Source organism: Salvelinus alpinus, chromosome 10 (genome assembly GCF_045679555.1).
Source record: "Salvelinus alpinus chromosome 10, SLU_Salpinus.1, whole genome shotgun sequence".
NCBI lineage: Eukaryota > Metazoa > Chordata > Actinopteri > Salmoniformes > Salmonidae > Salvelinus > Salvelinus alpinus.
This window is the reverse complement of record NC_092095.1, coordinates 32,175,878-32,198,805: the sequence shown is the minus strand read 5'-3', so window position 1 is coordinate 32,198,805 and position 22,928 is coordinate 32,175,878. Positions and strand designations below refer to the sequence as shown.

The window sequence follows — 22,928 nt, the reverse complement described above, 5'->3', positions numbered from 1 at the left end:
CTTTTCCCTTCCATTTTTGTGTAGCTGTATAGGGATACAGTCAGTGGCCCGTGACCGGCCTCACACTCAGGACAGGAGGTGGCGGTGTATGCACCTCACAGTTTGACGCAATCCGCCAATTCAATTTAAAGAAGAAGAAGAACGGCGGGGCCTATTCAAGAAGGTGTGCTTATGGCGTTGACGGAGATTGCGGTAAATAGCTTGCAAAATAAGTTAAATATGAACTCAGTTATTGTTTTCTTTGTTCTGTTTGTTTAATAGTTGTGCGTATACATCTATTGTGGGAATTACGGGTTTATTCCCATTAACCATGTTTAATTTACAAAACCTGAATTTAGGCATGAGGCCTTTTAGCTAGCTAGCTTGCTATCTACTGCGACAATTTGCTGCTGGCTAATGCTAATTAGCTACACAAATAAAGCAATCGCTAAATGTGTCGTATTTGTAGCGAACTAATCACAGATCGAGTTGCTAGTGTGACAGACTATTGCTGGAATTACAATGCATGAGTCATGATTGAAAATGGTGAAATGCTATTTAGCCTAACGATGCAACGACCAGCTTAGCTAGATTGCTACGTTAGCTAGTTAACTGACTATAGCTCGCCTAACGTTAGCCCGACCGACGTTAATTTGAGCTTTACTGAAGTCTATCAAGTCAGTCAACGAACTAAGCTAGCTTTGTATTGCTTCCATACGAACACTATGCATTATATACTAACTAGCTACATAGTTATCTAGCTAAATTGGTAGGAAATTAGCTAGGCAAACACTCGGTGCAAATGGAGGATACCAAGTTTACCGCCTTGCAGCTGCTAACATATTAGTCTGAAAACATTTTCTCTCTCAGACTTTTTGAATTGTTAAGGCTCCCCATCACTCTTCCCCTTGGGGTTATCCTGCCTCTGGTGGTCCCAGCGTTTATCAGGTTGTAGGTAAGGAAATCATCTCTTCGCACCCATTGTGCGAACTATCAAGATTAACTGCTTCCCCTTCTCCTGTACGATATATGCACTGTGATGATTCTCAATCTCTATACCTCAAATCTCTTAAAGATGGTCATAGTAGAACAGAGATGCAGCGTACCAAATGTGCAGTGCATGGCACAGCAAATGTTATTAATTTCTCCAATGAATACGTGTTCCTGTCTCTGAGGATGCTCAGATGTGTATTCATTTCTTTCTTGCTGTGGTTCTTCAGGGAGGGACAGCTCTGATGATGGAGAATGGACAGGGCACAGGTGGGAAGCTTGGCCTGCCGCCTCTCACCCCGGAGCAGCAGGAGGCTCTACAAAGGGTGAGCCTATTACATAAACATGACTAAATACAGGTGTATACGTAATGACTCAAGATCAGTCAATTTGCCTGCAGTTCCACTATTCTCTCTCACGCGGACTGACTTTTCTTCAGGCAAAGAAATATGCTATGGAGCAGAGCATTAAGAGTGTCTTGGTGAAGCAGACCATTGCCCATCAGCAACAGCAGCTCACCAACTTGCAGGTGAGACGTGCTGAATTCTGTACTCCTGCAACTAAACTCTCCATCCTCTTGACCATATGTTCTTCTCTTAACACCAACCACATGCACTCGATTTTAGCCTTATTTCTGAGAGTAACTTGGACTATCACATATACAGTTAAAAGTATCTGCGCTAGTAACTTTGTCGTTACAAACATTACTTGATTGTTCAGTAGCACAAAAAAATTGTAACATCCTTCACAACTGCAGCACAGCATATACAAGTGTATTTCTCTGCTTACGGTGATGGGATAGGGATGTATGTCCTCTTGCTTCTGCCTCTCTTTTTCAGCTGGAGAAGATCAACATGAAGACTTAGTTAAACATGTTGAATGCTTTGCACTTGGTCCCACATAGGGTGTTTGAATGTCTTGAATGTGGGGAAATGTTGTGAAATGCTTCGGGGCAGATTGGAGTGGGTGGGACTGGAGAGGGAAAGTCATATCAGTCCTGAAAGTCTTTTAGGGGATGTGTGTCTAGCTGATGTATATCAAAGTAATGACATTTGAAAAAGCAAAGCTTAAATATCTAACCTACTTTTCAGCATCTTTTTCATCTTTACTGTCTTTCAGATGGCAGCAGTGACAATGGGCTTTGGCGATCCTCTCTCACCTTTACAATCGGTCAATAGATTATTAAACTTTTTTCTCTGTTCGCATTCCTGTTAAAAAGGACGGTTACCCTTCTTTGATCGGCCACTCTGGCCTCAATCATAGCCATAGCAGCTGACCAAAGAACTCATATTTCAAAAGAAGACATGGTTTTTAATATTATAATTATGAGGGACCAGTGTTTCTGCATAATTCAGTCTGGTTAATGAAGCCATGTGTTTGTATGCCCACTGCACCATTTCAGAAGAAATACCCTGAAGTACTTCCACTAGTGGCAACAGCTGTTGATGTTTATTTTTTATTTTTTTTAACACAAAGTGATTTATATTAGGACGTTATGTATGAATTCATACATTTGAGCACAATATAAACTTCATCGGGGCATTTTAGCAGTATGATGGCTTTTTACACTAGCCTGAAATGGCTATCCAAGGGTGGTTGAGAAAATTAACATGGGGAGGTCCATGTCTTCTTTGTAAATATGCTGGTACTTTGCATTGATTGAAGCTGAAAAAGCCAGCTTTGGTGTGGGGCTAAAGAGGGTTAGCAGTCTCTTTCAGTAACCAAAGATGAGAGAACTGCTCAAACAGGAATTTTGGGCAATCTCAAATTTTTATGTTGTAACAGGGGAAATCACTTTTCTCTTCTGTAATAGATTAGGCTGTTAGTTTTGCTGTGGGTGATAGTAAAAGCAGCTATGCTCAAGTAAAAATACTTGAGTAAAGGACCCAGTAAACTCTGCTTTCAGTGGTTAACCATCCCTCACTCCCCTTAGAGACGTAAGTGTAAAATGTTTTCCTTAGGCTTTTAATGGATGCTATTCAACTGATATAGGTTTTTATTTCATTTGTGCACCATGTTGAAATGTCACAATATACAGTATATGCAGCCCTGGACTACAGGTCAGTTTCAGGAGCCAAATATTAGCGGACATCCATGTTGTCACCTTCAGTGCTTTCACCCATATTAATGCAGTAATGAGAAATATACATTTTTTAATTACTTAGCTGTTTGGGTGCCTGCATTCACCAAATTGTTAAGCTTTGTGTAGATAGTCGCAAAATCGTTGTCTGGGACTCTGTCGCGTATGCCCAGATTGCATCTGTCCCTGACATTGGCCTGTACGTCTATTGTTGGGAAAAGTAAACACCATACAGAATTAAACAAATAAATGACATTTCAATGTAAATAAATAAATAATAATTTACCCATACACATCTAGATAGATTTATTTTTGTGTGTTCTTGCTTTCTTAGACCCCCTAAACATCATGGTGTGTTTTTCTCTGGGGTTACCAGGTGGCGGCTCAGCGTCAGCGTGCTCTAGCCATCATGTGCCGGGTGTATGTGGGCTCCATATACTATGAGCTCGGGGAGGACACCATCAGACAGGCCTTTGCCCCTTTTGGCCCCATCAAGAGCATTGACATGTCATGGGACTCCGTTACAATGAAGCACAAGGTCCGTGTATAGAGCACCCTTAAACCACATCACACAGCGTTGCAATGTGATTAGAATTAGATCTGTACTAAATAATGTGAGGGGAAACTTTTGAAGCACAGCAGGAGAATGTGGCATGCACGTGTCTGTAATGCGGTGGACTGTTGTCCCATGGTTGTGTCTGTCTGTGCAGGGCTTTGCCTTTGTGGAGTATGAGATCCCGGAGGCGGCACAGCTGGCTTTGGAGCAGATGAACTCAGTCATGCTTGGGGGCAGGAACATCAAGGTGAGTGGCCTGGAGAGTCAGCCTGTCCGGCCCAGTGGAAGTGGACCTCTCAGAACCCCCTCTATACCCCTGGAAAGAGGGGTGCTCCTGCTATTACCTTTTTAACCTTTTTGTTTTCTTTTCATTTCTATCGAGAACGCATGGAGCCAGTTCGAAATCCTCATTTCGCTCTTTCTGTGTAACTGAACTATTATTTCTGTGTGAATCACTAATTGGTAGTCTTTCTAAATTCTGTATGGAAGTGTATCTAAAGCCACTCATTTCTTTTGTCTTTCTTTGCTTGTATGTCAATTCATTTACAGGTATGCGTGTGTGTGTTTGGGTGCGTGTGTTTTGTGTGTGTGCGCGCATGTCTGTGTGCGCGCGGGTGTTTTTTTTGTTTGTTTTTTGTGAATGTCTGTGCTGTGTTCTGCTTCCATGATGTCATCACCACATTGTTTTAGTGACCAGTTCCTCTAGGAAGCCCGGGCAGCGTACGATGATGTGTTGCTCTGTGTCCGAGATGTGCTGATGATGGGCTGCGCCTGGTTGGTGTCGCTTGGCCGCCCCACCTGCAGCACAGATCATATACTACATAGCCGCTTATAGAGACGCTCCAAACACTAGGCTATAGATGTACAGTTAGAGGAGATGCCTCCGACTTCTCGGTCCTAGAAAGTGTAGTGCTAGCCACACGTGTGGTTTTATTTTGTTAATTTTATAAGCATTTCCACTAGTTGATCCTCTTTTTTTATTTTTTCGTGATCTTCGCTCTAGTTAATTTCCAGGTGACGATTTTAAAGTGACTATCTGAGTTGTTGGTATGTTGTCAGTTTCCATAATCCAGAAAGAAAAGGGAGATTGTGAGAAAAGTGTCAATAGAAGGCGTTGTCTCTACTCTATAGTGCAGGTTGTCACGTTTCACGTCACTCGTATTACCTAAGCCTTTGCAGAAAGCCCTGGTGGAAAGATGCTGTTTAGCAAGGCTAGTGGAAACTTGGCAAAGAATACATTGGGCTGCGATTACATTTTAGTTATTTAGCGGATGCTCTTATCCAGGGCGACTTACAGTAGTGAGTGCATACATTTTTTTCTTTGGTACATTTTCGTACTGGTCCCCGTGGGAATCGAACTCACAACCCTGGTGTTGCAAGCGCCATGCTCTACCAACTGAGCCACACGGGACCAATTGCAAAGAGAAATGGTCTCCTTCGATCTCTAATTGCATTGCTCCAGTTGAAGGCGTTAGGTGTTTTTGGAGCTCGAGGTGTTGCGTTGCTCGGTCAGTGGGCTGTGACATCCCACTCATTGGCCCTGTGCTGGTATCTGTGCTGTAGGTGGGGCGGCCAGGTAACATTGGTCAGGCGCAACCCATCATCGACCAGCTGGCAGAGGAGGCGCGCGCCTACAACCGGATCTTCGTGGCTTCCGTCCACCCTGACCTCTCAGACGAGGACATCAAGAGCGTCTTTGAGGCCTTCGGGAGGATCAAGTCCTGCACGTTAGCCAGGGACCCCACCACAGGAAGACACAAGAGCTTTGGCTTCATCGGTGAGCAGAGAGGCGTTTGGCGGCCCTCAGGATGTGCTGTTGCTGTGTGTTTGTCCTCCTAACTTCTCCTTTTCCCCCCTCTCTCCCTGGCAGAGTATGACAAGCCCCAGTCGTCCCTGGATGCAGTGTCCTCCATGAACCTGTTTGACCTGGGGGGCCAGTACTTGCGGGTGGGCAAGGCCGTCACCCCGCCCATGCCCATGCTGACCCCCACCCAGCCTGGTGGCCTGCCGCCCGCTGCAGCCGTGGCTGCTGCAGCAGCCACCGCTAAGATAACGGCCCAGGCAAGTATGATTCCCTTCCAAAGGGATCTATTGGCCTTCCAGGTAAATATACCTCTGATATACAGTGAGCTCCAAAAGTATTGGGACAGCAACACATTTCCTTGTTGTTTTGGCTCTGTACTTCAGCACTTCGGATTTGAAATGATACAATGACTGAGGGTAAAGTGCTGACTGTCAGTTTTAATGTTAGGGTAATTTCAGCCGTATCGGGTGACCCATTTAGAAATTACGCCACTTTTTGTACATGGGGGACCAAACATATTGGGACAAAGTCACTTATGTGTATTAAAGTAGTACAAATATTTGTGCTAGCCTCCAGAGTGGCGCAGCGGTTTAAGGCACTGATCCCAATGCTTGAGGCGTCACTACAGGCCCGGTTCAATCGCAGGCTGTGTTGAAGCCGACCGGGTGACCCATGAGGCGGCGCACAATTGGCCCAGCATCGTCCGGGTTAGGGCAGGGTTTGGCCGGCCGGGATGTCCTTGTCCCATCGCGCTCTAGCGGCTCCTGTGGCGGGCCGGGGGCATGCACGCTGACATGGTTGGCAGTTGTACGGTGTTTCCTCTGACACATCGGTGCGGCTGGCTTCCGGGATAAGGGAGCAGTGTGTCAAGAAGCAGTGCGGCTTGGCGGGATCGCGTTTTGGAAGACGCATGGCTCTCAACCTTCGCCTTCTGAGTCCGTACAGGAGTTGCAGCGATGCGACAAACCTGTAACTACAAAAAATATATATTTGTGCCTCTAACTTTCTCACTAATCATTACTCACGATTCATTCAGGATTATCCATAATCACAGTAGCATCCACATTAATGTTGATGTGTTTAGAAACATTCTATTCTTATTTACAATAAAAGTGACTCCAAAATGACTACATTATTTACCATTAATTTCTATTGGGCACAAAATATTCTGAAATGCAACCCAAACAATAAATACATCCAAAAAATGTGTATAGTCACAAGCTTGATATAGTCATTGCGTGCTATGAATATAGGACCAAATACTAAACATTTTAATATAATACGCAAGTGAATTTGTCCCAATACTTTTGGTCCCCTAAAAATGGGGGGTGAACTATGTACAAAAAGGGCTGTAATTTCTAAATGGTTCACCCGATATCAAAATACCCTCAAATTAAAGCTGAAAGTCTGCACTTTAACAGTTACTGTATCGTTTCAAATCCAAAGTGCTGGAGTACAGAGCCAAAACAACTAAACATTTGTCACTGTCCCACTACTTTTGGAGCTCACTGTAGGTAGTTAGGTGTGACCTTTTATTAAAATGTGCTAAGTATAATTAATATACTAACGATAGAAATGTAATGTATGTGTATATAAAGCTGAATGTTCTATTTTCATTAACATATATTTTGATGTGCCCTGCCGTAGAATTTAGTACAGTATTTGATGAATTGATAATGCAGAAACCGTGCAGGGCAATATAAAGTCTTCTATGTTCACTACTCTGTGTTTGCTAACATGTGCTGTGCCATGTCTGCTTGTTGTGATGTGAGCTCAACCCACGGTTGCAAAAGTTTATCCCCTGTGAAAAGAGGGTTGGCCCTCTTCCCTTGTAATTCTAAGTACTATAATACTAAGAAGCAAAGCTCTTCCTGAAAAATATACTGAACACAAATGTTGACGCAACATGCAAAGATTTTACTGGGTTATTGTTCGTATAAGGAAACCAGTTAGATGAAATACATTCATTAGGCCCTAATCTATGGATTTCATGACTGGGCAGGGGCGCAGCCAAGGCTGGGCCTTGGAGGGCATAGCCCAATCAGAATCAGTTTTTCCCCCCCCACCAGAGGTTACGTGTGGTCTGACATTGGAGGCAGCTTATTGTAGAGAAATTAACATTCAATTCTCTGGCAACAGCTCTGGTGGACATTCCTGCAGTCAGCATGCCAATTGAACGCTCCCTCAACTTGAAACATCTGCGGCTTTGTGACAACTGCAAAAATTGTGTTTTCCCCAGCACAAGGTGCTCTTGTGTAATGATCATGCGTCTTTAATCAGCTTCTTGATAGGCCACACCTGTCAGGTGGATGAATTATCTTGGCAAAGGTGAAACGCTAACTAACATGGATGTAAACAAATTTGTTAATGATTTGAGAAATAAGCTTTTTGTGCATATGGAACATTTATGGGATTAATTTATTTTTTCAGCCCATGAAACATGGGACCAACACTTGTTTATATTTTTGTTCAGTGCTTTTGGGTGTGGAAGCTAATTACTCCCTGGAGTCTCACTGCTATATCTGGCACTGTTAACAGTAGTCATACTTCTGTTTAGTAATAAATAGTATTGTTATGAGTGTAGTGGATGTTTATATTGACAATTTGTAGTTGTAGAATATTGTACATTGGCTTGGCTCTATTAATCTGACATGAGCCTTGAGGACTGTAGGATTGGGCTATTTTACAGTATCAGATATTGAAGGTAACAGCCATCGTTGATTGTGACAGACGAGATATATATATTTCAACCTGACTGACACCAAGCAGTAAAAAGCTGACCGGGCAGCACGGCCACGCCAAGTTGCCTATTCCTTAGGTTATGCAGGCTATAGCAGTTTCAATAAATGTTAAACAATTTACAGAATGAAAGAGCAATGTAGACAGAGCTAAGATTTTCAACAAAGCAGCACAAAATGTCCAGTCAGAATGATTTATTTACAGTTGAAGTCGGAGGTTTACATACACTTAGGTTGGAGTCGTTAACTTGTTTTTCAACTACTCCACAAATTTGTTGTTAACAAACTATAGTTTTGGCAAGTCGGTTAGGACCTCTCTAGGAGGCAGAACGCGTCTCCTTCCTGAGCGGTATGACGGCTGCGTGGTCCCATGGTGTTTATACTTGCGTACTATTGTTTGTACAGATGAACATGTTACCTTCAGGCGTTTGAAAATAGCTCCCAAGGATGAACCAGACTTGTGTAAGTCTACTTTTCTTTTCTGAGCTCTTGGCTGATTTATTTAGATTTTCCCATGATGTCAAGCAGAGGCACTGAGTTTGAAGGTAGGCCTTGAAATACATCCACAGGTACACCTCCAATTGACTTAAATGGTGTCAATTAGCCTATGAGAAGCTTCTAAAGCCATGATATAATTTTCTGGAATTTTCAAGCTGTTTAAAGCCACATTCAATTTAGTATATGTAAACTTCTGACCCACTGGAATTGTGATACAGTGAATTATAAGTGAAATGATCTGTCTGTAAACAATTGTTGGAAAAATTACTTATGCCATGCACAAAGTAGATGTCCTAACCGACTTGCCAAAACTATAGTTTGTTAACAACGTATTTGTGGAGTTGTTGAAAAACGAGTTTTAATGACTAAATTAACAGGCACCTCATTGATTATATGCACCGCAGGACAAGCTAGTTAACCTAGTAATATCATCAACCATGTGTAGTTACTAGTGATTGTGAAGATAGTTTTCTCTAAGTTAAGTTTAATGCTAGCTAGCAACTTACCGTGGCTCCTTGCTGCACTCGCGTAACAGGTGGTCAGCCTGCCACAGTTTCCTCGTGGAATGCAATGTCATCGACCATAATCGTCGTCCAAAAATGCTGATTACCGATTATGAAAACTTGTAATCGGCCATGCCGATTTAATCGGTCGACCTCTAATAAAGTTGAAGCTCATTTCATTTTTTTACCGCAGGTGTCTATTTTAAGTCTTTCTCCCGCCGCACTATTCATGATCAAACAATGAATTTATCTGACTGAATTCTAGGCATTAGGAGTTCTCAAAGTTGAGTAATTTGAATAACCTGATCGGCCTAAGATAATGAGGGAGAATAAACGTTAGCAAGATTGAAAAATCGAAGGAGTAGTTTGAAGAAACCTTATAGTTGAGAAGCTTATTCTAAAAGAAATCATGCATGCATCCTTGTCGTTGCGAACCGAACGGCCAAAGTCCAAATCCTACTAATTAAAATAGCCTATCAAAAGCATTAAGACAAGTTAAAGTTATGAGTATTTCCTATATAGGCTATTCTAATAGTGTTTAATGTTCTAAAGTTGCAGCTTTCAAATAGTAACATTTGTGAAAGTCAGTCTATAGGCGATTCTCTATCACATCAGTTGCGTGTTCTGCACCCAGGCCCATCACACGACGAACAGCCAGCGAGGCTCCTGACTGTCACTTTTACGTCGGCGCACACACACACACACACACACACACCTCTTTCGTGCCACAGCTCCAACCGTGAGGAATAATTATCTTAAAATAAAAGATTTGGCTCCAAAATATATTTTGGCATGATTCCTCTCGTCCCTCCCGTTGTCTAAATTTCCTTTCGTAGGATAGCCGCAGGCAAAGTCATCAATAACCGTAGGATGATTGGTTGAGCCTTCTTGTTTGCGTGACATCACCCCGAGCCCTTACCAAAACATGGCTGATAACTTATCTCGCCTCGAACCTAAACCCAGTAGGAACCACCAGCTTCAATGATGGTTCTTAAAATGCGCATCATTTGGCCCTAATCTATGGATTTCACATGACTGGTAATGCAGATATGCATATGTTGGTCACAGATGCCTTAAACAATTTTTTTTTTAAAGGTAAAGGTGTGGATCAGAACCAGTCAGTATCTGGTGTGACCACCACTTGCCTCATGCAGTGCGCCACATCTGCTTCGCATTGAATTATTCAGGGTGTTGATTGTGGCCTGTGGAACGTTGTCCCACTTCTCTTCAATGGCTGTGCGAAGTTGCTGGGTATTGGCGGGAACTGGAACATGTTGTCGATCTAGAGCATCCCAAACGTGCTCAATCGGTGACATGTCTGGAGAATGTGCAGGCCATGGAAGAACTTGGACATTTTCAGCTACTGTGAATTGTGTACAGATTCTTGAGACATGGGGCTGTGCGTTATCATGCTAAAACATGAGGTGATGGCGGCGGATGAATGGCACGATAATGAGCTTCAGGATCTCATCACAGTATCTGTGCATTCAAGTTGCCATCGATTTAAAATGCAATTGTGTTCATTGTCCGTAGCTTATGCCTGCCAATACCATAACCCCACAACCACCATGGGGCACTCTGTTCACAATGTTGACATCAGCAAACCGCTTGCCCACCCAATGCTATACACGTGAGCTGCGGTTGTGAGGTCGGACAAATTTTCTAAAACGACATCGGCAGCTTGTGGTAGAGAAATTAACATTCAATTCTCTGGCATTGTGTTGACACAACTGCACATTTGAGTGGACTTTTTTTGGGTCCCCAGCACAAGGTACACCTGTGTAATGATCATGCTGTTAATCAGCTTCTTGATATGCCACACACTGTCAGGTGGATGGATTATCTTGGCAAAGGAGAAATGCTCACTAACAGGGATGTAAACAAATTTATGCACAAAATTTGACAATCTGGGATCTTTTTATTACAGCTCATGAAACATGGGACCAACACTTTACATGTTGCGTTTATATTTTTGTTCAGTATAGTTTATCCAGTGACCACTGCATTTTAGAAGGATAGTTACTGACTGAAATGTAGCTAGCTAGCAAACTGGCCAGCAAATAGCCACAAATGTTACTAGCCAACTAGTCGTGGATGACCTATTATTTGATACATTTGGGTTAACTTGTTCATATCAAGCAACAGACAGCTTGCGGGAAGGTAAAAAATAACAATTAGTGGACTCGTTTTATGAAGGATCGGACAGTGAAATGGATTGGTTAGGTAGCTGGTAAGGCTTTAATTTATTTCTTAATTAAGCTGAAGCTGGGTTTCCCAAGTTGTTCAGTGCTTAGTGCTCATGCTGGCGAACAAGCTAAACCAGTCTTGGGTGACGTCACTCACCCTAGAAGGCTCAACCAGTCACCTGACTTAACTCAAGAATATTAATGACTTTGCCTCCCGACTATCCTGCGAGCTCGCGCTGGTGGTCCTTTTTTACCGGTCTGTTTAAAAATGGTCTTTTTGTGAAGTCTTTTGGGGGTTGGCCAATAGGGGGCCAATATCATTGAATATCGCAATGTTTTGTGGGTACTTAATCACGATAGGACAAAGGTGGACATCCCCCAACCCTAATGCAGAGTAGAGCACTATACATGCTGTATGAAGTCTGACTGTGCAACCTCACTGTGTTTTCCTGCTAATGCGTCCCGCCCCTCTCTCAAGGAGGCTGTGACCGGGGCGTCCATCTTGGGGGCGATGGCCGGGGCGAACCAGATGGGCCAAATGGGACAAATGGGACAAATGGGACAAATGGGACAAATGGGACAAATGGGCTCCATGGGCATCCCTCAGGCAGTCATGGCTGCCCAGGCCCCCGGAATGATCACAGGTGTGTATCGAGACATGTGTGAGTACAAAGAGTATTGTCCACTGACCTATGCACTCACTTAGGTCTGTTTTGAATCTTTTTAGAGGGTTAGAGGATCGTTCTAAATGATTTCAAGTGTGTATCTTATCTACTCAATGCTACAGTGTTGAGCGGGATTATCTGGTCAGCCAGGTTTTGTAGTTTTTCCATCTGATCCTGCTCATTTGAGATTGTGTTAAAAAAAAAACTTGACTACAGTTTGTTCACATGTGACCAATTAGACAAACAATGACATTGCAACAGAGGATTTGACTCCTATGAATGGCCATGTTCTCTCGGAAACCATATTAATGAAGATGTATTTATGTATGGCTCGTGTGTGAATGTCCCTGTAGGTGTGACTCCAGTGCGTCCTAACCTGCCAGTGCTGCCCCAGGTGGGCCTGGTCAACCCTGTGCTGGCTTCACCGCCTGTGATCACCAACCCAGCCCAACTCAACCCCTCTCTACAAGAGCTTCAGAAGAAGAAGCAGGAGGAGAAAGAGATGCTGCAGGATGGGACAGGCCAGGAGATGTTGAGCGACCAAGAACACATGAGCATTTCAGGAAGCAGCGCCAGACACATGGTCATGCAGAAACTGCTGAGGAAATCAGAGGTAAGATCAGACATGAAGATGTGTGCGTAAATATAGTTATTTCGGAAAGTTTTCAGACCCCTGGACTTTTTCCACATGGTTACGTTACAACCTCATTCTAAAATGGATTAAATTGTCCCCCCCCCTCCACCTACCCCATAATGACAAAGAAAAAATAGTTTTTTATAAATGTTTGTACATTTATAATTATTCAGACCCTTTACTCAGTACTTTGTTGAAGCACCTTTGGCAGCAATTACAGCCTCAAGTCTTCTTGGGTATGTATCTACAAGCTTGGCACACCTGTATTTGGGGAGTTCCTCCCATTCTTCTCTGCAGATCCTCTCAAGCTCTGTCAGTTTGGATGGGGAGCATCGCTGCACAGCTATTTTCAGGTCTCTCCAGAGATGTTCGATCGGGTTCATGTTCAGGCTCTGGCTGGGCCACTCAAGGACATTCAGAGAATTGTCCCGAAGCCACTCCTGCGTTGTCCTGGCTGTGTGATTAGGGTCGTTGTCCTGTTGGAAGGTGAACCTTCGCCCCAGTCTGAGGTCCCGAGTGCTCTGTAGCAGGTTTTCATCAAGGATCTCTCTCTACTTTGCTCTGTTCATCTTTCCCTCGATCCTGATGTGTCTCCCAGTCCCTGCCGCTGAAAAACATCACACAGCATGATGCTGTGGGTCGATGTGTAAATTAGGTATCCGGTTTATTTTGAATACATTTGCAAACATTTCTAAACCTGTTCTCGTTGCAATTATGGGGTATTGTGTGTAGATTGATGAGGAAAACACATGTATTTAATCAATTTTAGAGAAGGTTGAAATGTAAACAAAATGTGGAAGATGTCAAAGGGTCTGAATACTTTCTGAATACACTATCTACTATTATATTATACTATTAATACTTTTACATATGTATTCAGACCCTTTGCTATGAGCTCAATTTCGAGTCTCAGGTGCATCCTGCCGCCCCATGGGCCTAGTGGTTAGAGCGTTGGACAAGTAACCGAAAGGTTGCAAGATCGAATCCCCGAGCTGACAAGGTAAAAATCTGTCTTTCTGCCCCTGAACAAGGCAAAGTTAAATAAGTTAAATGCAGCATTGAAGTTCCCCAAGAACACAGTGGTCTCCATCACTTAAATGGAAGAAGTTTGAAACCACAAAAACTCTTCCTAGAGCTGGCCGCCCGGCCAAACTGAGCAATCGGGGGACAAGGCCCTTGGCCAGGAAGGTGACCAAGAACCCGATGGTCACTGACAGCCTCTGTGGAGAATCTTCCAGAAGGACACAACGATCTCTGCAGCAGTCCACCAATCAGACATTTTTATGGTAGTGGCTTGACGGAAGACAGCCCGCTTGGAGTTTGCAAAAAGGCACCTAAAGATTCTGACAATGAGAAACAAAATTCTCTGCTTTGATGAAACCATGATTGAACTCGAATGCCAAGCGTCACTTCTGGAGGAAACTAGGCATGTCACTTAAGAACAAATTCTTATTTACGATGACGGTCTAATCCGGAAGACACTGGGCCAATTGTGCGCCGCCCTATGGGACTCCCAATCAATGCCGGTTGTGATACGTTCTGGAATTGAACCAGGGTCTGTAGTGACGCCTCTAGCACTGAGATGCAGTGCTTTTAGACTGCTGCGCCACTCGGGAGCCCATGCTGTGGGGATGTTTTTCAGCAACACTAACCTTGACAAACTTCATCAGATGACAGTCCTATAACATCATATTACACAATACATATATGCTTTGTTCGAAAATGTGCATATTTAGCGGTACAAATCGTGGTTTTACAATGTGAAAATGCAAAAAATTGTCCGGAGAAATCTTGGAGAGTCATCTAATCAAAAAACTCATCAACTTTACTAAAAAATACATGTTGTACAGCAAATGAAAGATACACTAGTTCTTAATGCAACCGCTGTGTTAGATTTTTAAAAATAACTTTAGTACGACATACAGCTTACGTTATAGCGAGACAGCGCCCAAAATCAGGGCGGAAAATATGTCTAAACATTTTCAACAGAAATACGAAATAACATCATAAATGGTTCCTACTTTTGATGAGCTTCCATCAGAATGTTGTACAAGTTGTCCTTTGTCCAGAATAATCGTTGTTTGGTTGTAGAATGTCCTCTTCGCCTGTCGAATTAGCAACCAAAGCTAGCCATGTGGCACAAACGTGCCCAACATCACATAACGCAAAGAAAAGAAAATGCCAAAAATCGCAATAAACTGATATAACTCGGTTTAAAATAACTACTTTATGATGTTTTTATCACATATATCAAATAAAATCAGAGCCGGAGATATCTAACGTCTATATCGAAAGCTTTTCAGAACGCAATCTGGGGTCCCTTCTCGCGCCTTCCAAGACAATGAAAATTCTGGTCACGTCATTCCAAAAGCTCTTGTTCGGCCTCAGATCAAGCTAGACACCCCATTCCACCTCTCACTGCCTATTGACATCTAGTGGAAGGCGCATGTAGATCCATAGATTTTAGGCAAATTAATAGGAAGGCCCTGGAACAGAGCCTCGATTTCAGATTTTTCACTTCCTTATAGGAAGTTTGCTGCAAAATGAGTTCTGTTTTACTCACAGATATAATTCAAAGGTTTTAGAAACTAGAGAGTTTTCTATCCAATAGTAATAATAATATGCATATTGTACGAGCAAGAATTGAGTACGAGGCAGTTTAATTTGGGCACGATTTTTTACAAAGTGAAAATAGCGCCCCCCTATTGAGAAATTAACTGACCCTCTCTGCCTATTCATCGCCATTTTACCTGTTGTTGTCTTAGCTGAATAGCTGTTGTTGTCTTACCCATTGTTGTCTAAGCTAGCTCTCCCAATCAACACCTGTGATTGCTTTATGTCTCGCTTTGTCTCTGTCAATATGCCTTGTTTACTGTTGTTTAGAATAGTTATCATTGTTTTAGTTCACTTGCGGAGCCCCTAGTCCCACTCAACATGCCTCAGGTACCTCTTTTGTCCCACCTCCCACACATGCAGTGACCTCACCCAGCATAACTAGTGCATCCAGAGATGCAACCTCTCTTATCGTCACTCAATGCCTAGGTTTTTATCTCCACTATACCCGCACCCTACCATACCCGTCTGTACATTATGCCCTGAGTCTATCCTACCACGCCCAGAAATCTGCTCCTTTTATTCTCTGTCCCCAACGCACTAGACGACCAGTTTGATTAGCCTTTAGCCGTATCCTCAACCTACTCCTCCTCTGTTCCTCGGGTGATGTGGAGGTTAATGTTGCGTGTCCCCAGGTGCTCTCATTTGTTGACTTCTGTAACCGTAAAAGCCTTGGTTTCATGCATGTTAACATCAGAAGTTTGTTTCCCTCCCTAAGTTTGTTTTACTCACTGCTTTAGCACACTCTGCCAACCCTGATGTCCTTGCCGTGTCTGAATCCTGGCTTAGGAAGGCCACCAAAAGTTCTGAGATTTCCATCCCCAACTACAACATTTTCCGTCAAGATAGAACTGCCAAAGGGGGAGGAGTTGAAATCTACTGCAGAGAGAGCCTGCAAAGTTGAGTCATACTAGCCAAGTCTGTGCCCAAACAATTAGAGCTCCTACTTTTAAAAATCCACCTACTTTTAAAAGTCTCTCACTGTTGCCGCTTGTTATAGACCCTCCTCGGCCCCCAGTTGTGCCCTGGACACCATATGTGAATTGATCGCCCCCCCATCTATCTTCAGAGTTTGTACTGTTAGGTGACCTAAACTGGGACATGCTTAACACCCCGGCCGTCCTACAATCTAAACTAGATGCCCTCAATCTCACACAAATTATCAAGGAACCCACCAGGTACAACCCTAAATCCGTAACCATGGGCACCCTCATAGATATTATCCTTACCAACTTGCCCTCCAAATACACCTCTGCTGTTTTCAATCAGGATCTCAGTGATCACTGCCTCATTGCCTGCATCCGCTATGGGTCCGCGGTCAAACGACCACCCCTCATCACTGTCAAACGCTCCCTAAAACACTTCCGCAAGCAGGCCTTTCTAATCGACCTGGCCCGGGTATCCTGGAAGGATATTGACCTCATCCCGTCAGTAGAGGATGCCTGGTTGTTCTTTTAAAAGTCATTTCCGCACCATCTTAAATAAGCATGCCCCTTTCAAAAAATGGAGAACTAAGAACAGATATAGCCCTTGGTTCACTCCAGACCTGACTGCCCTCGACCAGCACAAAAACATCCTGTGGCGGACTGCAATAGCATTGAATAGTCCCCGCGATATGCAACTTTTCAGTGAAGTTTGGAACCAATACACAGTCAGTCAGTTAGGAAAGCTAAGGCTAGCTTTTTCAAACAGAAATTTGCATCCTGTAGCTCCAACTCCAAAAAGTTTTGGGACACTGTATAGTCCATGGAGAATAAGAGCACCTCCTCCCAGCTGCCCACTGCACTGAGGCTAGGAAACACTGTCACCACTGATAAATCCACGATAATCGAGAATTTCAATAAGCATTTCTCTACAGCTGGCCATGCTTTCCTCCTGGCTACCCCGGCCAACTACTCCGCAGCTACTTTCCTAAGCCTCCTCAGCTTCTCCTTCACCCAAATTCAGATAGCAGATGTTCTGAAAGAGCTGCAAAACCTGGACCTGTACAAATCAGCTGGGCTAGACAATCTGGACCCTCTCTTTCTAAAATTATCCGCCGCCGTTGTTGCAACCCCTATTACCAGTCTGTTCAACCACTCGTATCGTCCGAGATTCCTAAAGATTGGAAAGCTGCCGCGGTCATCCCCATCTTCAAAGGGGGTGACACTCTAGACCCAAACTGCTACAGACCTATATCCATCCTGCCCTGCTATTCTAAAGTCTTCGAAGGCCAAGTTAACAGATCACTGACCATTTCGAATCCCACTGTACCTTCTCCGCTGTGCAATCCGGTTTCCGAGCTGGTCACGGGTGCACATCAGCCATGCTCAAGGTACTAAACGATATCATAACCGCTATCGATAAAAGACACTACTGTGCAGCCGTCTTCATCGACCTGGCCAAGGCTTTTGACTGTCAATCACAGTATTCTTATCGGCAGACTCAACATCCTTGGTTTCTCAAATGACTGCCTCGCCTGGTTCACCAACTACTTCTCAGATAGCGTTCAGTGTGTCAAATCGGAGGGCCTGTTGTCCGGACCTCTGGCAGTCTCTATGGGGTTACCACAGGGTTCAATTCTCTGGCTGACTCTTTTCTCCATATATACAGTGGGGAGAACAAGTATTTGATACACCGACGATTTTGCAGGTTTTCCTACTTACAAAGCATGTAGAGGTCTGTCATTTTTATCATAGGTACACTTCAACTGTGAGAGACAGAATCTAAAACAAAAATCCAGAAAATCACATTGTATAATTTTTAAGTATTTAATTTGCATTTTATTGCATGACATAAGTATTTGATACATCAGAAAAGCAGAACTTAATATTTGGTACAGAAACCTTTGTTTGCAATTACAGAGTTCATACGTTTCCTGTAGTTCTTGACCAGGTTTGCACACACTGCAGCAGGGATTTTGGCCCACTCCTCCATACAGACCTTCTCCAGATCCTTCAGGTTTCGGGGCTGTCGCTGGGCAATACGGACTTTCAGCTCCCTCCAAAGATTTTCTATTGGGTTCAGGTCTGGAGACTGTCTAGGCCACTCCAGGACCTTGAAATGCTTCTTACGGAGCCACTCCTTAGTTGCCCTGGCTGTGTGTTTCGGGTCGTTGTCATGCTGGAAGACCCAGCCACGACCCATCTTCAATGCTCTTACTGAGGGAAGGAGGTTGTTGGCCAAGATCTCGCGATACATGGCCAAATCCATCCTTCCCTCAATACAGTGCAGTCGTCCTGTCCCCTTTGCAGAAAAGCATCCCCAAAGAATGATGTTTCCACCTCCATGCTTCACGGTTGGGATGGTGTTCTTGGGGTTGTACTCATCCTTCTTCTTCCTCCAAACACGGCGAGTGGAGTTTAGACCAAAAAGCTCTATTTTTGTCTCATCAGACCACATGACCTTCTCCCATTCCTCCTCTGGATCATCCAGATGGTCATTGGCAAACTTCAGACGGGCCTGGACATGCACTGGCTTGAGCAGGGGGACCTTGCGTGCACTGCAGGATTTTAATCCATGACGGCGTGGTGTGTTACTAATGGTTTTCTTTGAGATTGTGGTCCCAGCTCTCTTCAGGTCATTGACCAGGTCCTGCCGTGTAGTTCTGGGCTGATCCCTCACCTTCCTCATGATCATTGATGCCCCACGAGGTGAGATCTTGCATGGAGCCCCAGACCGAGGGTGATTGACCGTCATCTTGAACGTCTTCCATTTTCTAATAATTGTGCCAACAGTTGTTGCCTTCTCACCAAGCTGTTTTTCTATTGTCCTGTAGCCCATCCCAGCCTTGTGCAGGTCTACAATTTTATCCCTGATGTCCTTACACAGCTCTCTGGTCTTGGCCATTGTGGAGAGGTTGGAGTCTGTTTGATTGTGTGTGGACAGGTGTCTTTTATACAGGTAACGAGTTCAAACAGGTGGAGTTAATACAGGTAATGAGTGGAGAACAGGAGGGCTTCTCAAAGAAAAACGAACAGGTCTGTGAGAGCCGGAATTCTTACTGGTTGGTAGGTGATCAAATACTTATGTCATGCAATAAAATGCTAATTAATTACTTAAAAATCATACAATGTGATTTTCTGGATTTTTGTTTTAGATTCCATCTCTCACAGTTGAAGTGTACCTATGATAAAAAGTACAGACCTCTACATGCTTTGTAAGTAGGAAAACCTGCAAAATTGACAGTGTATCAAATACTTGTTCTCCCCACTGTATATCAATGATGTCTCTCTTGCTGCTGGTGATTCCCTGATCCACCTCTACACAGACGACACCATTCTGTATACATCTGGCCATTCTTTGGACACTGTGTTAACCTCTCTGGGGTATGTGGGACGCTAGCATCCCAACTGGCCGACATCCAGTGAAAATGCAGAGCGCCAAATTCAAATAAATTACAAAAAAAATTTACTTTCATGAAATCACACATTCAATATACCAAATTAAAGCTACACTTGTTGTGAATCCAGCCAAAGTGTCAGATTTCAAAAAAGCTTTACGGCGAAAGCAAACGATGCTATTATCTGAGGATAGCAAACAAACACAGACCATCATATTTCAACCCTCCACGCAGAAATAAAGATATAATTCATGCCTTACCTTTGATGAGCTTCTTCTGTTTGCACTCCAGTATGTCCCATAAACATCACACATGGTCCTTTTTGTTCGATTAATTCCGTCGATATATATCCAAAATGTCCATTTATTTGGTGCGTTTGATCCAGAAAAACACCGGTTCCAACTCGCGCAACATGACTACAAAAGTTACCTGTAAGCTTTGTCCAAACAGTTCAAACTACTTTTGTAATACAGCTTTAGGTATTTCTTAACGTAAATAATCGATAAAATTGAAGACGGGATATACTGTGTTCAATACCGGAGGAAAACAAAGTGTAACTATCTTTCAGGTCACGCGCCTCTAACAAAGAGTACACTTCCCTCTACCCTCATTCTGAACAGTGTTACTTCTTCATTTCTCAAAGGAAAAACCTCAACCAATTTCTAAAGACTTTTGACATCCAGTGGAAGCGATAGGAACTGCAAGAAGGTCCCTTAGAAATCTGGATTCCCAATGAAACCCCATTGAAAAGTGACCCCCCCCCCCAAAAAAAAAAGATCTGAATGGTTTGTCCTCGGTTTCACCTGCCAAATAAGTTCTGTTCTAGTCAGACATGATTCAGTGTTTTCTATCCAAATCTACTAATAATATGCATATCTTAGCTTCTGGGCATGAGTAGCAGGAAGTCTAATTTGGGCACGCTTTTCATCCAAAATTCCGAATGCTGCCCCCTATCCTAGAGAAGTTAACAAACCTCCAAACGAGCGTCAATGCCATACAACACTTCTTCCGTGGCCTCCAACTGCTCTTAAACGCTAGTAAAACTAAATGCATGCTTTTCAACCAATTTGCTGCCCCCGCCCGACTAACATCACTACTCTGGACTGTTCACCTAGGTGTCTGGTTAGACTGTAAACTCTCCTTCCAGACTCATATTAAGCATCTCCAATCCAAAATTAAATCTAGAATCGGCTTCCTATTTCACAACAAAGCCTCCTTCACTCATGCTGCCAAACATACCCTTGTAAAACTGACTATCCTACCGATCCTTGACTTCGGCGATGTCATTTACAAAATAGTCTCCAACACTCTACTCAGCAAACTGGATGCAGTCCATCATTGCCATCCGTTTTGTCGCCAAAGCCCCATATACTACCCACCACTGCGACCTGTATGTTCTCGTCGGCTGGCCCTCGCTACATATTCGTTGCCAGACCCATTGGCTCCAGGTCATCTATAAGTCTTTGCTAGGTAAAGCTCTGCCTTATCTCAGCTCACTGGTCACCATAACACCCACCCGTACAACACACTCCAGCAGGTATATCTCACTGGTCATCCCCAAAGCCAACTCCTCTTTGGCTGCCTTTCCTTCCAGTTCTCTGCTGCCAATGACTGGAACGAATTGCTAAAATCGCTGAAGTTGGAGACTTATCTCCCTCACTAACTTTAAGCATCAGCTATCTGAGCAGCTAACCGATTGCTGCAGCTGTACACAGCCCATCTGTAAACAGCTCATCCAACTACCTTCCTCATCCCCCGTATTGTTTTTATTTACTTTTTGGCTCTTTTGCACACCAGTATTTCTACTTGCACATCTATCACTCCAGTGTTAATTTGCTAAATTGTAATTACTTCGCCATTATGGCATATTTATTGCCTTACCACCTCACGCCATTTGCACACACTGTATATAGACTTTCTATTGTGTTATTGACTGTACGTTTTGTTTTTCCCTTGTGTAATTGTTTGCCGCACTGCTTTGCCTTATCTTGGCCAGGTCGCAGTTGTAAATGAGAACTTTTTCTCAACTGGCCTACCTGGTGAAATAGAAAATATAAATTTTGTTAATATGGACACCAAGGAAGTTGAAGCTCTCAACCTGTTCCACTACAGCCCTGTCGATGAGAATTGGGGTGTGCCCGGTCCTCCTTTTCCTGTAGTCCACAATCATCTCCTTTGTCTTGATCACGTTGGGTGAGAGGTTGTTGTCCTGGCACCACACATCTGCAGAGAAGAATGGGAGAAACTCCCCAAATACAGGTGTGCCAAGCTTGTAGTGTCATACCCAAGAAGACTCGAGGCTGTAATCACTGCCAATGGTGCTTCAAGAAAGTACTGAGTAAAGGGTCTGAATACTTATGTAAATGTGATATTTCTTTTTTTGTCTCGTCATTATGGGTTATTGTGTATAGATGAAAGATTTTTATTCGATCCATTTTAGAATAAGGCTGTAATGTAACAAAATTTGTAAAAAGTCAATGTCTCAATAGTTTCCGAATGCACTGTATTTGCCTTGTTTAAATGCAAAAAAATTACAAAAGTTGCAGTACTTTCACTGAAAAGTAGATAATATTTTTAATGTAATGCGATTTGGGTAGGAATACATATTGACTTGTCTTCCCCTCCCCAGTCTACGGTGATGGTGTTACGGAACATGGTGGGGCCAGAGGACATCGATGACGACCTGGAGGGCGAGGTGACAGAGGAGTGCGGCAAGTTTGGTGCCGTCAACCGGGTCATCATCTACCAGGAGAAGCAGGGGGAGGAGGAGGATGCCGAGATCATCGTCAAGATCTTTGTGGAGTTCTCCATGGTCTCGGAGATGAACAAGGCCATCCAGGCACTCAACGACCGCTGGTTTGGGGGTCGCAAGGTCATCGCGGAGGTCTACGACCAAGAGCGCTTTAACAGTAGCGACCTCTCCGCATAAACTGTCCGAAATGGTCGCCCAACACCCATCCCATACCCGTTGCTCAAACTCACTTCAGCCACTATCACTGCTGCTAGAGATTTGGGCCTCTTTTTAAATTGTATTTTTTTTTATTGATGTTGATGTTAATATTAATATTATTAATGGTCTCTTTTGAGGGATTGGTTAAGAAAATAATATTTGCACCTCATGGATTTTGTTTTGTCACCTACTGTGAAGACTTGATTTATTTTGTATTATTTGCAGTTTTTTTTGTTATCAAATTGAGAAGTCATTAGGTTACCCCCATTTTTAAGTTGTCAGGACTCTTTAAAAAGCGATTTAGAGCTATTGGTTCCCATTTACCCACAAAAATAAATTCTTCAACTATGTGAATGTCTGTTGTGAATTTCTTATGGGTTTGGGAAGGAAAAATCCAATTTCAAATACTAA

The 22,928-nt window shown here is 43.4% G+C and overlaps 1 protein-coding gene across 10 annotated transcripts; it reads left to right on the top strand.

Moving 5' to 3' along the window:
- LOC139531914 (poly(U)-binding-splicing factor PUF60-like) lies at positions 1-22,867 on the top strand. 10 transcript variants are annotated; one of them, XM_071328882.1, is made up of 12 exons: positions 1-192; positions 850-934; positions 1,200-1,295; positions 1,409-1,498; positions 2,089-2,139; positions 3,426-3,587; positions 3,760-3,852; positions 5,169-5,382; positions 5,476-5,708; positions 11,813-11,978; positions 12,353-12,612; positions 22,197-22,867. In XM_071328882.1, exons 3-12 carry the CDS (start codon positions 1,215-1,217, stop codon positions 22,494-22,496), a joined length of 1,650 nt encoding a protein of 549 aa, XP_071184983.1. In that variant the 5' UTR covers positions 1-192; positions 850-934; positions 1,200-1,214; the 3' UTR covers positions 22,497-22,867. The 10 variants fall into 10 exon arrangements, with proteins under 10 accessions (XP_071184983.1, XP_071184987.1, XP_071184986.1 ...); XM_071328886.1 differs by having other exon boundaries at positions 66-192; positions 5,476-5,666; XM_071328885.1 differs by having other exon boundaries at positions 66-192; positions 5,476-5,666; positions 11,813-11,996.
- Positions 22,868-22,928: the final 61 nt, after the last annotated feature.